At 41.2% G+C, this 15,658-nt stretch overlaps 1 protein-coding gene across 2 annotated transcripts in view; it reads left to right on the top strand.

The window, feature by feature from the left end:
• The window catches only part of ITM2C (integral membrane protein 2C), a 48,603-nt gene extending 34,778 nt beyond the window's left edge, over positions 1–13,825 (top strand). For both annotated transcript variants that reach the window (XM_045031014.1, XM_045031016.1), the window contains exons 3-6: positions 1,576–1,773; positions 4,984–5,094; positions 9,152–9,302; positions 10,633–13,825. In XM_045031014.1, the coding sequence (XP_044886949.1) occupies positions 1,576–1,773; positions 4,984–5,094; positions 9,152–9,302; positions 10,633–10,724 (552 nt within the window). In that variant the 3' untranslated portion in view covers positions 10,725–13,825. The remainder of the gene's footprint in view (positions 1–1,575; positions 1,774–4,983; positions 5,095–9,151; positions 9,303–10,632) is intronic.
• The last annotated feature ends 1,833 nt before the right edge of the window (positions 13,826–15,658 follow it).

Genomic DNA, 15,658 nt, shown 5'->3' with positions numbered 1-15,658 from the left:
GTGGGGCATTCTGTGCTTGTGCTGAAGCAGAAAGGAGGACTTCCCCTCCCCCCAACTATTTTCATAAGCACTGAATTCACATACTTTGTTTAAAAAAGAAAAATCCCTTGCCCTCATTTTAAAAGGCAGAGTGCATAGCTTTCTTGCTAGCTGAATTTCTAGCCAAAAATACACCCGGTCATAGCTGTATAAGGGCTTTGTGATGAGGACTGCTGTCTATTGAACAGCTATTACCAAATTAATTCTCTGAGGACTGCAGGATCTGTGTGTCCAGCTTTTATCCACTCAGCAATTTAGTTTTCTGTATGCTCCCTTGCTCAATACATTTCCTTGCTACAAAATTAATTTTTAATCTTCATTTTCAGGTATACAAATAAGTTATTTCCACCTGTCTTTATAAATGAGCTTTAAACCCTGTGACAAATTTCTGACTATTTTTTCACATCTTACCCATAGATGCAGTTGCTGGGGTTATTTTTCCGTCAGGATTGGTTTACAAAAAGCCTGATGTCACATAACATTTAAGCTGACTATTGACTGGGTGGTGGACAACATCCAGTATCGCTGCTATCTGAACAAAAGGAGGTGATCTGCTTGCTGAATAGCACTAAGTGTAAGATGATCCATTCAAGGCTTTACATTGGACATCTTCATTGTGTGCTGCATGCAGGGGCGGCTCTAGGTATTTTGCCGCCCCAAGCACGGCAGGCAGGCTGCCTTCGGCGGCTTGCCTGCGGGAGGTCCCCGGTCCTGTGGATTCGGCAGTGCGCCTGCGGGAGGTCCGCCGAAGCTGCGGGACCAGCAGACCCTCCGCAGGCATGCTGCCGAAGGCAACTTGCCTGCCGCCCTTGCGGCGACCAGCAGAGCGCCCCCCTCCTCCCCCTGGCTTGCCGTTCCAGGCGCGCGCTTGGCGTGCTGGTGCCTGGAGCCGCCCCTGGCTGCATGCAAAAGCAAAGGATAATTTATATCCAATAACAGAGAGAAGCCCATTGAACATTGACAGTGGTGCTTCCTGGCATCAAGGCTGTGTATGCAAGGTCTCAGGTGGTTGCAGTTTGCCCATCTGGTCACGGTGATCAGACTTCATCCTTTTATCCTACTTTTGTTTTTATATGCCATGGGTTAATGAACAAACGGGGTCCAGTGGTGCCTGTTTGTAATGAATTTAGGTAGAGTGAAACCATGTCTACAGTGAAGTCGAAAATTCCTTATGGTTTTGGTGCATTGCAGTGTGCAAGCTGCAAATCCAGTTAGATTGAACCTCTCTGCTTATGTTCTATGGAGGAAGATAACACTGCTGTAAACTATTCCATTTGGGTTTGTATGATGGGTAGGAGGGCTCTGGTGCTTCTAAAGGACTAGAAAAGAGCTACTAATGAGGGGTGTTTTTGCACTTCAGTGACCCGACTAATAAAACACATTGACAGACTTGTTCCTAAATGTTCTCAGGGACATGTTCTCTGAAACAAGCTTAGTGGTGTTTCTTTGTGCCCTCCTTCAGTGCCATGCAAAGCATTGTTTCTTGATGAGATTTGTAATGGGGTGTGTGTATGTTCCATCTCCACTTTGTTCTAGTTTCCACAGCTTCCCCGGGAGAGCGTGTTCCACTGTGGGGTCCTCTTCGAAGACTCTCTCTACTCACCATTTAAGGGGCAGTTGGAGTTGCATGAGGATGTGAAGATTTACATTGAGGAGAACTATGAGCAGATCAACATCCCAGTGCCCCAGTTTGGGGGGAGTGACCCTGCAGATATAATCCACGATTTCCAGCGGGTGAGGAATTTCTGTAGGCAGTGGTTTTTCGTTAGTATTGTTAAAACATAAGCGCTGCCATACCAGCACTGACTAATCATCCACCAGACTCCTTCCCCTGACTGTGGGAAATGGCAGGAGTTTAGAGGAAGGCACAGAAAATATTAATCACCTAATTGTGTAATACTAAACCATGCAGGTAATTTGTTCCTGATCATTGATGTTCCTAATCATCTGCTGGTAATCATGTTATGCCCTGAAGAATGCTAAGTGATATTGTTCCCACATATGACCTTATGTGAAATGTCCCAAGCTGTTTGGTTCAATGTCCTCAGCACTGAGTTCCATGGACTAATTTGGTGCTCAAAGTAATTTATTATCTCTCATATTTTTACTTTTGATGTTATGAGTTTGAGTGCATAACTCAGCTTTGGTTTCTGAATGCACCTTTAAGACTTAAGTATAGCATCGTGACCATATTCATAGGAGCTGCACACTCTGGATTCTTGTCTAAGTGCCTCCAGGGGGTTCTAAGAACCCCCAATATTTCCATTGCTTTACCTGCTGAAGGTACTGTCACAACCACCATCTTTTCAGCTGAGTGTTACTGGGCAGGAATCCTTCAAGTCCGTTGGCATCAGTTCATAATTGACCAGAGGTTCGTGTCAAGTGTTGGATTGCATAGCCTCTTTCTTGAGGTTTAAATGAGTCGCTTCTGCTTTACTCCCAACCCCAGCAGCACAGGTAACACATAACTGGACATTGAATCTGTATCTCACATCAGGCCGTGCAAAGCCACTGCTGTTAAACGAGTCAGATGACTAGATTGTACAGATGGGGTCTCTTTAAATCCCATAAATTCAGTAATGATCCTGTTCACTAACCTCTCACATACAGTATATAAGGCTAACTCTTTGAAAATGTTTGGTTCAGCCGTGCTCTGCTTGAGTATGTAGATCAAACCACAGTGCAGAGACTGACCAAATAAAGAAGTGTTCTGTGGAGTAATGGGAGAAGTCAGGCTTAGGAATGCTCTGGGACCAATGAGTCCCTCTGATATTCATGTTTTTATGTAGGTACTGCTCAAATAGCTAATGCAGCAGGTGGTACGGTAGCTGCACAAGCAGTGATGTCAAATATCTGAAGTTTAATGACTTGGTGTAAACCCAGGCTGCTCACACACTCATCTGCATTCCTAGTGTGTGTAATAGCATAATGGACCACAAGGACGTGCTGAGTTTTCTTCACAGAATTCCTAGTTTTTCAGGGTTGAAAATAACCTTTTTACAGTAACAACACATCCTCAATTCCCCTTTGCCATCCTTTCCTCGTATTGTATCTTCAGCTTCCTTCTGGCGACTGTTACAATGAAAGGGCCTGTTGCCCTTCCTAAAACTCACATTGTTACTGTTTTCGTGGCTGTGTGTGTTGGCAGAGTGTTGCAAGTTTGTTTTAATTCCTTCTACCTAAATGGTGACTTAATCCAAAGAGCAACTTCCTGAACAACTCAAGGGATAAAGGGCCAGATCCTCAGCTGGTGTAAATCACTGTAGGTCCATTGATGTCATTAGAGCTTTGCTTTACAATAGCTTGAGGATCTGGTCCATAAGTGTCCAGGGGAACATAATGACATTGACATCTGTTTTTTTTCTACACATAACACTTATCTGAGGTTGTGTAGTCCATAGTATCTTACTGCTACCCACCTTGACCCCGCTCTTCACCCACATATGCATGCACTTAAATTCTGCCTTAAGAAGAAGAAACTGGAAAATTCTTTTCTGCCACATTGGTTTGCTGCACCTTTTGCTGAAGCTTTAAATAAATAGAAACTGCACATGGAGATAAGGCGCTTTTGATGGCATGGAAGATAGCGTTTTAGTAAACCCCACAGGAGCTAGTGTTGCCTACCTGGGATACTTTAATGTTTGTATACCTGAGCCAAGCTTCTGTGCTTTTTATTGGTGAATGCTCAAGTGCATTGCTGAACAGGGGTAGGGGTAAGCACATGTTTAAAGTTACGCATGTGTGTAAGGGCTTTATTGCTGGATGCTATGGAAGGGAAGAGTAGTAAGGGGTTGTCAGGGCTGTGGACAGGTAAGATACTATAGAGAGAGGCAAAAACTTAATGTCTATTTTAAGTAACATTTTTCTAGATAACTTGAATGTGGGGCTTTGCCCCAAAGGGGATCATTGTGGTAAGTGAGTGTTTTTTTGTTCTTGTTTTTAAATAGTATCAATTTAGTCTTTAATGGAGCATAAGAACATAAGAATGGCCGTACCGGGTCAGACCAAAGGTCCATCTAGCCCAGTATCTGTCTACCGACTGTGGCCAATGCCAGGTGCCCCAGAGGGAGTGAACCTAACAGGCAATGATCAAGTGATCTCTCTCCTGCCATCCATCTCCATCCTCTGACGAACAGAGGCTAGGGACACCATTCTTACCCATCCTAGCTAATAGTCATTTATGGACTTAGCCACCATGAATTTATCCAGTCCCCTTTTAAACATTGTTATAGTCTTAGCCTTCACAACCTCCTCAGGTAAGGAGTTCCACAAGTTGACTGTGCACTGCGTGAAGAAGAATTTCCTTTTATTTGTTTTAAACCTGCTGCCTATTAATTTCATTTGGTGACCCCTAGTTCTTGTATTATGGGAATAAGTAAATAACTTTTCCTTATCCACTTTCTCGACATCACTCATGATTTTATATACCTCTATCATATCCCCCCTTAGTCTTCTCTTTTCCAAGCTGAAGAGTCCTAGTCTCTTTAATCTTTCCTCGTATGGGACCCTCTCCAAACCCCTAATCATTTTAGTTGCCCTTTTCTGAACCTTTTCTAGTGCTAGAATATCTTTTTTGAGGTGAGGAGACCACATCTGTACACACTATTCGAGATGTGGGCGTACCATGGATTTATATAAGGGCAATAATATATTCTCAGTCTTATTTTCTATCCCCTTTTTAATGATTCCTAATATCCTGTTTGCTTTTTTGACCACCTCTGCACACTGCGTGGACATCTTCAGAGAACTATCCACGATGACTCCAAGATCTTTTTCCTGACTCGTTGTAGCTAAATTAGCCCCCATCATGTTGTATGTATAGTTGGGGTTATTTTTTCCTATTAGTGGATGATGCCACTACTCCACCCCATTTTGTAGGGTTTTGTAATTTTTAGTTCGCTCTCCCTTTGGACTAATCAGAAGATCTCTCTGTTTTGGATCTAGGGGTTGACTGCCTATCATGACATAGCCCTGGATAAATGCTATGTCATTGAACTGAACACCACTATTGTGATGCCACCTCGCAATCTCTGGGAATTGCTGGTTAACATGAAGGTATGCTATTTTTTTTAATAGACTTCTGTTGAGTTAGCTCCTGTGCATCAATTAGAATTTTCCCTTGAAAAGAAACTGCTGTATCTGTGAAAACAGGCATCGGATATGACTATATTTCTGTGTACAGTTAAGGTTTCAGAGTTTAACTGAAATGTTATTTTTTTGCAGACAGTGCGGTAACTCAGGCATGTATAAATTTGTATAAGATTATTTTTATTCCCCCTACTTAGGTTTGTATCTGTTAAGAGCAGAGAGGAAATGCTCTGATACCCTTTATGGATTATATAATTGTAGCAGGTTTCAAGGACAGTTTAGTTTGTTTCCCTATTATATTCTCTTATCACTAAATGTAACCAGTCCCAAGGGTAGAAAAAAACCAGAAAAGACAAGCTTATGTATGTTGATAAGAGTCTAAAGAAAAGGAGGACCCAGGATTGTTGACTGCATAACAAAACAATAGAGAAACAGAAAAGCTAATATTAAATCTAGTCAACGAAAATGTCAATTTGTCCTTACTGATAGCTAAATTACAGAGGCAGTAACATGCTTTTTCTTACACGAGATTAAAGGTCTGACTTTCAAGATGTGACTGAAACTATATGCAAATTGGGTATCTGTGTGTCAAGGTCCGTTTTAGCTGAATAATCAGTCATTTGCCTGGGTGAATGCTCGACTTGTATGTGCATTTGCACACGTCTATCTTTAAAATGATGCCCTACATGTGTTTTAAGTGTAGACCTAGTTTTGCCCAGCTTTAAACCCTTCCCTTTTGGGTGAGCACCTGTCTTGGTGACCTATTGGATTGATAAATGTTAGAACACCCCCTCCCTTCCAGGAAGTTCACTCTTTTTCAAAATCCTTACTGAGGGAACTGGATGGCTCAGGTTGGTCCTGAGGCAGTCGGCCTTTTACATCTGGTCTGCTGATTTGAGTCCAGCCCAAGTCGTCATTGACCAAAACTTGTTATTATCTGATGACTGTTTTGGATCTCTGTGAAACAAGTTTGGGGGTCCCAGTCTGGTTCCTAGACTGATGTCTGCATGAAAATCAGTCAACAAAAAGGCACTAATTGGCTGCCTCACAGGATAGGCTAGGATTGAATGGGCAAAGAGATGAAATTATCATTCTGTGTCCTCTGTGTTTGTCTCTCCAGGTCAGTTTTTGTAGATTTAAGAGAGAGAGAGAGAGAAAATCTAAGAACCCTCATCTAGTTAGAGGAGGGGAACTGAAATGCCTGTGGCAAAGTATCCCTGCCATGCTGCAGTGATCAATTTAGATGAGCCAGCAAAGAACCTGTCAGTCCAAGTGGTTCCATATTGAAAACTTCAGAATAGCTGCATCTCCTGATGTTCTATTTTTCCTACAGCGAGATGCTTAAAACTGTTTTTGCCTTTTCTCTTATAAGCAGCCCTTTGAAAAGAAATGGGTAACAATGTCATGACCTCATAATTAAGTCCTAGGATTGAGGAACAATGATGCTCAATTGTTTTAGCTCCCACAAATAACTAAATCTAAAGACTGAAGAAACTAGATTGACTGTCTCTTTCCCACACACTGGGGACAAGAGGAATTCTGCTCTCCATCCTTGTATACTCACATGATAGTTGTGCCAGTAATTGAACCCGTCATGCAGTCGCTTTCTCTTCCTCTAATGCAGGTGGATCAATAACCTAACTTTTATAGAACTGTTGTGTTAGCATATAAGAACTTCCACTAAATGACTGATACTGCAGTATTGCAAGAGAGTTTTATTGATCCAGTAAACTGTGCCAGTCCAGCAGCACAGCACTGTGTTAAGATGACCTGTTTCCCATTCATTCTCTAAGGAGATAACCAGTTTTTTGGCCAGTGGTAATTAAAGGCCTAGGATCTGAAAACTCGCTATCACTGCTTGATTTTTTTCTGATCACATTTAAATTGGCCTCTATCAGGTTTGTAGAAGTAAGGGTTGATGGCGAGCAGAGGATTTGTTAAGAAGAGTTAATGTAGACTGAATGAAGGACTTAAGTGAAAGGTCACCATGAGTGAAAAATTAATCTTCAAATAAAGGCACAGTTAACTTTGAGTCTGTGTTCTAAAGCTCCCAAGCAAATTTTCCTCCTGATCTCTTATATTGCCAATATAGCTCTCACACAAATACCTGATCATTCCTCAATATGATATCACGACTGTCTCTAAAAATGTATACAGACACATGTATGATTTTTCTCTGTGACTGTTGTGAAGAAAAATTGATAGACACTAGATGGATCCTTCTCCTTTCTAGGAATTTGAAGGCCTACCATTATACTGCAAAGTGCAATTTATAAAGATGGTGTGTATGGGATGAGCTGTCAGAAATGATTTGAAATGGTCACTATCTAAAGCCATCAGACCAGGAAATACATACAGTAATACATACAGTAATCCTGGATATTCTAAAGAAATCAAGAAGTGGGAAGAAACATGGAAGGCCAATCAAGCTTTTGTGGTGTGCTCAGTGTCTGAGCAGTGTTTCTTTTTGACCTTTAAAATTAATTTAAAATATAGGCCTTTATTTATATTGAGGCTTGGGGGCAATTATTCCCCAAATTTTTCTTGAATAATAGCTTATGATTCTGTATCCTAATATTTTAATGATACCAGTATTTATCATAATCCCCCTCCGGCCCCAACACACATTTATTTATAGCCTTCCGTTCATTTTGCACCCCTGATCCTTGTGTATACCCCAAACACAAACCATCCCCCTATAGGGGGGAGGGATAGCTCAGTGGTTTGAGCATTGGCCTGCTAAACCCAGGGTTCTGAGTTCAATCCCTGAGGAGGCCACTTAGGGGATCTGGGGCAAATATTCATCCTGCTAGTGAAGGCAGGGGGCTGGACTTGATGACCTTTCAAGGTCCCTTCCAGTTCTAGGAGATTGGTATATCTTCAATTATTACCTTTATTACCATCTGGTTTCTGATGCTTTTGGTCAGAACAACTATTGGGTGGGAACAGTGGGAACAACTATTGGGTAGATGGGATGTATAAAATCCCAGCAAATGGAGCTTCAAACCTAAAATATTTTGATACATCGATTTCAAAAAAAGAGAGCTCTTTCTGATGAGCTATGAGGAAGCAGTTCTGTTTGTTTTCCTGAAAGGGGGTGTAGCTTTATTATATCCTTTTGTATGGATTTGTTGTTTGTTTTGTTATAATAGATTTATAGCTTTGCATTAGGGTATTTTTGGCAGTAATGCAAGGAACATACATGCCACATCCTGTATGAGCTAAATCAGGTTAGCATGCATAAATTTGTGACCTTTAGCTTAGATAAGTGACCTGCCGATTGCACTTAAGAGGTCCACCACAAAGAACATGGAAATAACCATCACAGCCTGGTTCAAGCGAGAAATAACAGATGTGAGAAGGAGCTAATTGTCATTAATATGTATGAATATGCCATTTTATGGATTAAGTGCCCCCCAATATTATGTGGGTGAGGAAATTAAGTTTGGACATGGAACGGGGGCACAGAGTGCTCAGGCTCTAAAAGAGGGGCAAGCCACCATGTTGAGTTGTTAGTTTTAGGTTAGGTTTTCTTGTTTTTTTCTGTAGCTTTCTAGCTCTTTCACTTCTCCTGAGTTTTTCATCTTCCACTTGAGAAATGAGGAACCTGGACTGTCAGACTTTTTTGGCATGCCAGAGACGAGGTTGGTCCTTTTGTTTCTTACCACCAGGTTATCAAGGAAGGGTGTGACTATGTTAATCTTGGAAGTTTATATAATAAATAATACCACGTACCTCTAGAACAATACTATTTCCTTTTTCATTCTGGTTGATTTGTTTTCCATTCCATTTATGTCAGTAAAAGTCTTTAAGGCTGTATTTTGTTCTCAGTGTCCTTGTCAGACATACTGAGGGTCCTTGCAAAACTCTGTTCTGGGACAAGATCTGATCAGATCAATTGGCGAGCCCATTATCTTTATTATAAAAAACAATAATATTAATCCACTAAAAATCAGGCAGCAGGAGCTCAGATTGGATTATCAAATTGATTTTATTTAATTTTTGGAAAAAAATATAATTTCAGAAAGGGACGTACCTGCCTCAGACATACATAATCCAAGAGGAGATGATCGTTACAGAGCATGTCAATGACATGGAGCAGCTTGGCTCCTTTATCTACCGCCTGTGCAGCGGCAAAGAGACTTACAGGCTGAAGCGGAGGACTGCTAGGAGACGTAAGATCCTTGTGGTGCTTGATTGTATTAACCCTGTTTTCCACTGTTTCACAACTGCTGTGATTGACTCATGGTGATGAGAGGTACAGACTCTTTGTGAATAGCCGCAAGCTTTTCAAAACTTTCCCACCATTGCAAACACCTGTGCATCTCCACGCCTGTTAGGGCTTGGCTACACTTGAGAGTTGCAGCGCTGGTGGAGGCTTTCCAGCACTGCAACTTAGTAACTGTCCACACCTGCAAGGCACATCCAGCGCTGCAACTCCCTGGTGGGGCACTGTGCTGGGGCACTGTTTACACTGGTGCTTTACAGTGCTGTAACTTGCTGTGCTCAGGAGGGTGTTTTTTTTCACACCCCTGAGCGAGAAAGTTACAGCGCTGTAAAACGCCAGTGTAGCCAAGGCCTCACTATCCAAAGTCCTTATTCTCCTACAATTGTAATAGATGTTTGATTGGATCAGATTAGATTTTTGACAGGCAGGGAAAGAGGAGGGTTGCAAGCCTTTTAGCATGTTGGTTAGAATCTCCATAGCTGGAGGCTCCATTTATCCCAGGGAGTCTCAGCTTGGTTCTTCCCTCACCTACCCATTAAATATTTATTTGACATCTTCTTTTGGAACAAAATATACTCATCACTTCCTATCTCTGTTAACTTACTGCACCAACAAGGGTAAATGGGCACTGTGATGATACTATGATTCTAGAAATGCTGATAGATATAGATACAAAAATAGGTAATCACATGCTTTGTTGCAGCAGTGCAGAAAACTGTTAAGGTATTAGGGATGCTGGAGTGTGCAATATTTGTTTTCTGAAGAGACTCGAACTTACTCCAGAACAGTTGAATAAACGGAAACTTAAACTGGGGTGGCAAGTATTTAAGCACCCATTAGCTTCATTGGATGCCCTGTCATACTATCTCTTGATTTTTGAGCTAATATTAAGAAGCTGTACACTGAAACCAACTTTTCCACACTACTCCCTATCACTTTCCCCGGCTATTCTAGCGAATGAACTGGGTAGTAAGGAATCACTCCGGTGCAGGGATTAAACTGATTAAAAACAGATACTACATTTGACCAGAGCTCCAAGGAGCTGAGAAGCGATTCCACTCACTTGGTTCTCTTTGCAGGATTGTGGGCTGGTTATTACAAATCTGTTTTCCGGGGGAAGTGAATTTGCAGGGCTTTCCTTGTTGCTATACAGTTGTTATATTTCAGCATGCTAGAGTCGTTTGCATCTCATCTGATTTTTTTTTTTCTACCCCATCCCAGACACACCTACATAATGCAACCATCTTAACTTGGCTTTTGTTTTTGGTCTCTTTTAGGTATCAATCGACGTGAGGCTGGAAACTGTAATCACATTCACCACTTTGAAAACACTTTTGTGGTTGAAACTGTTATCTGCAAAAAGTCATGAAGCAGCTCTTCAGATATAACCCTCCTCTGCTTTGCTTGCACAAATGGATCCTGTCCTTAGAAGTGATAATCTGTCTTACTTTTTTTACTCTCTCCCCTGCTTGGGCAGCACTAACTTCTCAGATCCCTTGTGATTATACATTGGACTCTATTGTCTCTGTACTGTATGTACTACTTACCTGGGACTCTTTGTTGGGCTTAAATTTACACAGTAAACCAAAATGCAACTCAGAATAGACTCAGCCATTTGTGAACACAGCAGGACAGGAATCCCATTATGGAAGATGCGTGCTCTGGAAAGTGTGGGGATGGAAACGGAGGGTAAGAAATAGCCTGCAGTGTAGAAATGTTTCATTCTGCTGGAATCATTAGGTGGTTTCATGCAGACATCATGTTGGCACAGAAAAGCCAAAGTAAAATAATGCCATTAAAGGTGGGTTACCATTTGGATGTAGTAACTAGCAGAATGCTGTTAGATGCAGTAAGAATACAGGTCTGGGGTTTGCAAATGCTGCATCTAGGGAAGTTCTGCACATAGAGAATTTCTGCCAAACTAAGTAATAACCTTTAGTGTAAAGTCTTGTTCCAAGTCATCCAGTGAGCGTGCCTGTTAAGAGCCTATTTCACAAACACCAAATGGAGTCTTTACACACTCGTGCATATTGCTCTGAAATTATCTCACAGTGTACTTTTCTGAGCAAGGACTATCTGATTCTGTACCCGTTGACCATTCTGAGCCCCTCAGCTGATCTGCAGGTGGGGGTAGAGTGGGGAGGAGGAGGGTGGATTCTGGAAGGAGCCAAAGGCAAAAAAGAGTGACTAAATTGAATGGAGACTGATTCAAGCATCATTGCTTCATGACCACAAAGAAGTGAATGGTACACAAGTATATATCCCAGCACAAAAAATGGGCCCAACTTTGAGTGACTTTTCATAGCACATTGTGATATTTTCACCAGGAGGACACTGTTCTTCAGCAGTTAGCCCAACATATTGAGCACAGACATTTATCTTTTTATACCGGACAGACAGGCCTTCACTTTCCATATATTTTCCTGAAGTAAATAAAGGGGCAGAGCCTGAACTGGTGTAAACTGTCATCGCTCCATTGCAGCCCCTTTAACTGGTCCTTGAAGTCAATGGAACTGTGAAACTTTACACCGGCTAAGAATCTGCCCCATACAGTTCTAACTACTGCAATCCATATTTTTTTTAAAAAGATTCCAGGCCTATTTTCTGTCTGAATGTCTCCACTAGTCTCTCACTATCAGAGGCTTGTGGTCCTATCCCATTTCACATGTCCCTTCTCTGTCTGACAGTCTGAGCTATGAGGTACTCCTCTTCTTCATGGGGCATGGGGGCAGACCAGCTAATTGGTTGTATGCGAGGGGCAAGGAACAGCCCTTCATTGGAATTCGGCAGAGTTCTCTGCCTCCACTTCTATGCAAGTGGCATGTTAAGGGGGTCTGCTTGTTTGGGGACTTTGAAGATCTTAATGTACTAGTTAAGCAGCTTTTTCAGTGGTGGTTTTTTTACATTCATTTTCCTTACTTTAACCTGCCAGGATCTTTAATGTTCCCTGGCCCTTCTTACAAGCACAAGCAGTGACCCCAGCTTCAGAGCTTGTAGAAGTAGCAGCATCAGCGTGAACAGTCTGTGTTTTTTGAGAGAGTTCTCTTGTATAGTGTGAAATAGTCCTCCTTTTGTAGCATCACAAGCACTTATGTGGGCTATTTTTATGCCAATAAGTATTGTCTAGCCATGTACAATCTTGCAGAATTAACTGGCATGTTAAAAGAGACCACTCAACATACATATATATATATATATATATATATATATATAGGAGGGGCCTATATATAGAATTTCAAATTGGCACCGTCTTCTTAATTGGTTTCCAGCAAATCTGGACTTGTTCCCCATCTGTTGAAATGAGCTTGATGTTTTAGAAAGAGGAAAGATAAAGTAAAAGCAATAATATATATATTTAAAATGCTGAACTACAGATGTGATGGAATCCTTGCATAGACATTGAAACAAGACCAAGATTTGGTTGATCAATGTACTGCATAGAAATAGTGTGACCTGAACTGCATGTCTATTGATCAGCAAAAAGAAAAAAAAATGTAGGCTGATTATGTATTTTTCACTCTGCTCCATAAATATAGTTAAGTAGGCCCTTGAAACGCAGACAGGTTTTTGTTTTTGCTTGTGTGAATGGAGTGAATTTCCAATTGGCACAGTCTTTTTAATTGGTTTCCAGCAAATCTGGACTTGTTCCCCATCTGTTGAAATGAGCTTGATGTTTTAGAAAGAGGAAAGATAAAGTAAAAGCAAGTACAATCATTAACTCAGCAGAGCCAAAAAAAGAGATTTTTTGTGATAGACAACTTTAAAGTAGTAATGCTGTGATTTAATTATATGAAACCAAAAGCAGAAGTTTTAGGCAAGCATGCAGCACAACGGTAATTTATCTGTCCTGAGATATTGAGGGTTATTTTTTATATAAACCTATGAAAGAAATTGTTAAATTTTAACCTATCAGAATGCAGACTTTTTAGACTTACTCTAATGTTTAAGTTTATGGAAAATGAAAAGTCCTGTACAATTCACACAGCTTAGTAAGGTATGTTTCCCCCAACATCAGTAGGGTATGTGCTTTATGTATAATTAAATTTTCAAAAAACAAAATTCTATCTTTTGTCCTAACCCTACTTTGCAAAGTGGATCACTAATGTATATTGGGAGTCGGGGAGGGAAATGAGCAGATATCAGTTTGCTTGATGCAAATACAGCAAACTGGTAAATTTAAGCCCTGCATTTATTTTTGCTTTTAGGAATCTCAGCCAACCTGCACTCAGGTGGAAATATAAACTTTTTTTCCTCTTCCTTCTGATTCTGCATGTTTTAACTGGTCATTAAATATGCTAACTATGTGCAATCTGTGAACTTAAGAACAAGGCCTTAGTTCTTTAGCGTGAACTAAAGTAATCACAGTTCATAGGATCAAAACAGCAGTTGTCTAGTAACAAAACTTAAAATGCTTTGTATATTTTGTCTGTTAGAGAAATCTGACCTGTTAATAAAATCTTTTACCTCTGATTTCTTAGTTGTTTCTTTATTTAAAGGGTTGGGTTGTTCTGTGATGCAGTTGTTTGAGAGGTACCAGATTGTTAGCTATGGAAACTGAAACCACCTGCACCTCTACCCCGATAGAATGCGACCCGATATAACACAAATTCGGATATAACACGGTAAAGCAGCAGGGAGCCCCGAGCCCTTTAAAGCGCCACCCGAGCCCCGCTGCTTTACGACGTTATATCCGAATTCATGTGGAGCCCTGGGCCCTTTAAATCACTGCCAAGTGCTGGTGCCAGAGCTCTGAGAGTGATTTAAAGGGCCCGGGGCTCACCACAGTGGCTGAAGCACCGGGCCCTTTAAATCCACGCCGGGGAAGCTGGTCTAGTCTGGCATGGCATACCGGACCAAACCCAATATAACGTGGTCTCACCTATAAGGCGGTGAGATTTTTTGGCTCCCGAGGACCACGTTATATCGAGTAGAGGTGTATTTTGTCCCAAAACAGATCAAGCACAGATAGCAGCAGTGGGAAGCTGCTATACCAATGTGCCACCCTCCTTAGTTTGGATGGATGACTGAGAAATGCAGTTACCAGTGGGGTAAGAGCGAAGGTAGGAGCTCAGTTAGCTCTGTCTGACATTTAGGGAGCACCTGACAAAGGATGACAAAGGGTAGCCCAGAAGAGCAGGGAAAGAAGAGAAGCTGAGTATCATGGAGTAGCAACCAATTATGTCTCCCTGATAGTATGCCCCAGCCTTAGGGGCTACTCTAACTTGTGCCAGCTGGGGATAGCTAGAATAGAAAATTACTCTAGCTCACTTTCCCATCTCCAGCTCCTGGAGCTGCAAGGTGAGTGGCATAGAACTTGGTTGTGCTGGCTCTGTGCACACCTGCTGGGGACTTTACCAAAGGAATCCTCAACAATGGGACTTGCAGGTATTTTCTGCTCCCTTCTTCCTGCTTGTGTAGTGCACTGGGACAACAACAGAGCAGAGGATCTGCCTCAAGTGTTGATTGTGGCCAACTGACTTTTCTGTAATATGTGACCTCAAGTTTGGACACTGCTGCTCTGGCTCTCTGATCATTCTTATTGCTCTTCTCTGGACTCGAGCCAATTTATCTCCTGAATGAGGTGTCCAGAATTGTATTTCACTATATTGTTCCTCTTTCTAAATCCAAATTCTGGTCAATTTTTGAAGTACTGTAGTTGATTTTTTTTATTCTCTTCCATTTAGATTCTTTTACTCTGCTCCTCACCAGGTTATTCACTATAACTGTGAGAGTTCAGTAGAAAAGATGTATCTTGTAACAACTGCAGTCTCCAAAACTAAGGCTAAAATGTTATACTTTTACAAAGTTGACTTTCTGGCATTCCTCTGGATGAAGCTTTCTACTGCATTCCTTTGCAGTCAGACGACAGGAAATTCCTGCAGTTCTGAAAAAGAGAACTATTAGTGGAAGTTGAAGTCTGGGCTGTGCACTGTAATGAGAGATTTTACGGCAAATATCAATTTATTGCCTTAAGGTGAATATTGACTGTGGAGAAGTGGAGGTCAATATTTATATCTTGGGACAATAAATCTCAAAATTGACCAAAATAAGAAATCAGTATGTTCTAATTATTTTCATAGCATCTGGAAGTCTCTCCATTGTGGCCATTACTTTCTTAAATCTTATGGCTGGCAGAATAACATTTGAAGGATAGAGGAAGAAATTTTGGAAAATCCTATTACAATGGACTTTTAATGAGTCTGTCAAGAGTATGTGAGAATATATAATTCACAAGACAACTACTTTAACAAATTCAACCATTTTGCTCAAAGCAAGCAAATCCCAATGTCTGAATTTATTCCA

The sequence above is a fragment of the Mauremys mutica genome, chromosome 9 (genome assembly GCF_020497125.1).
Source record: "Mauremys mutica isolate MM-2020 ecotype Southern chromosome 9, ASM2049712v1, whole genome shotgun sequence".
Classification (NCBI taxonomy): Eukaryota; Metazoa; Chordata; order Testudines; family Geoemydidae; genus Mauremys; species Mauremys mutica.
This window is presented reverse-complemented; position numbering and strand designations above follow the sequence as displayed.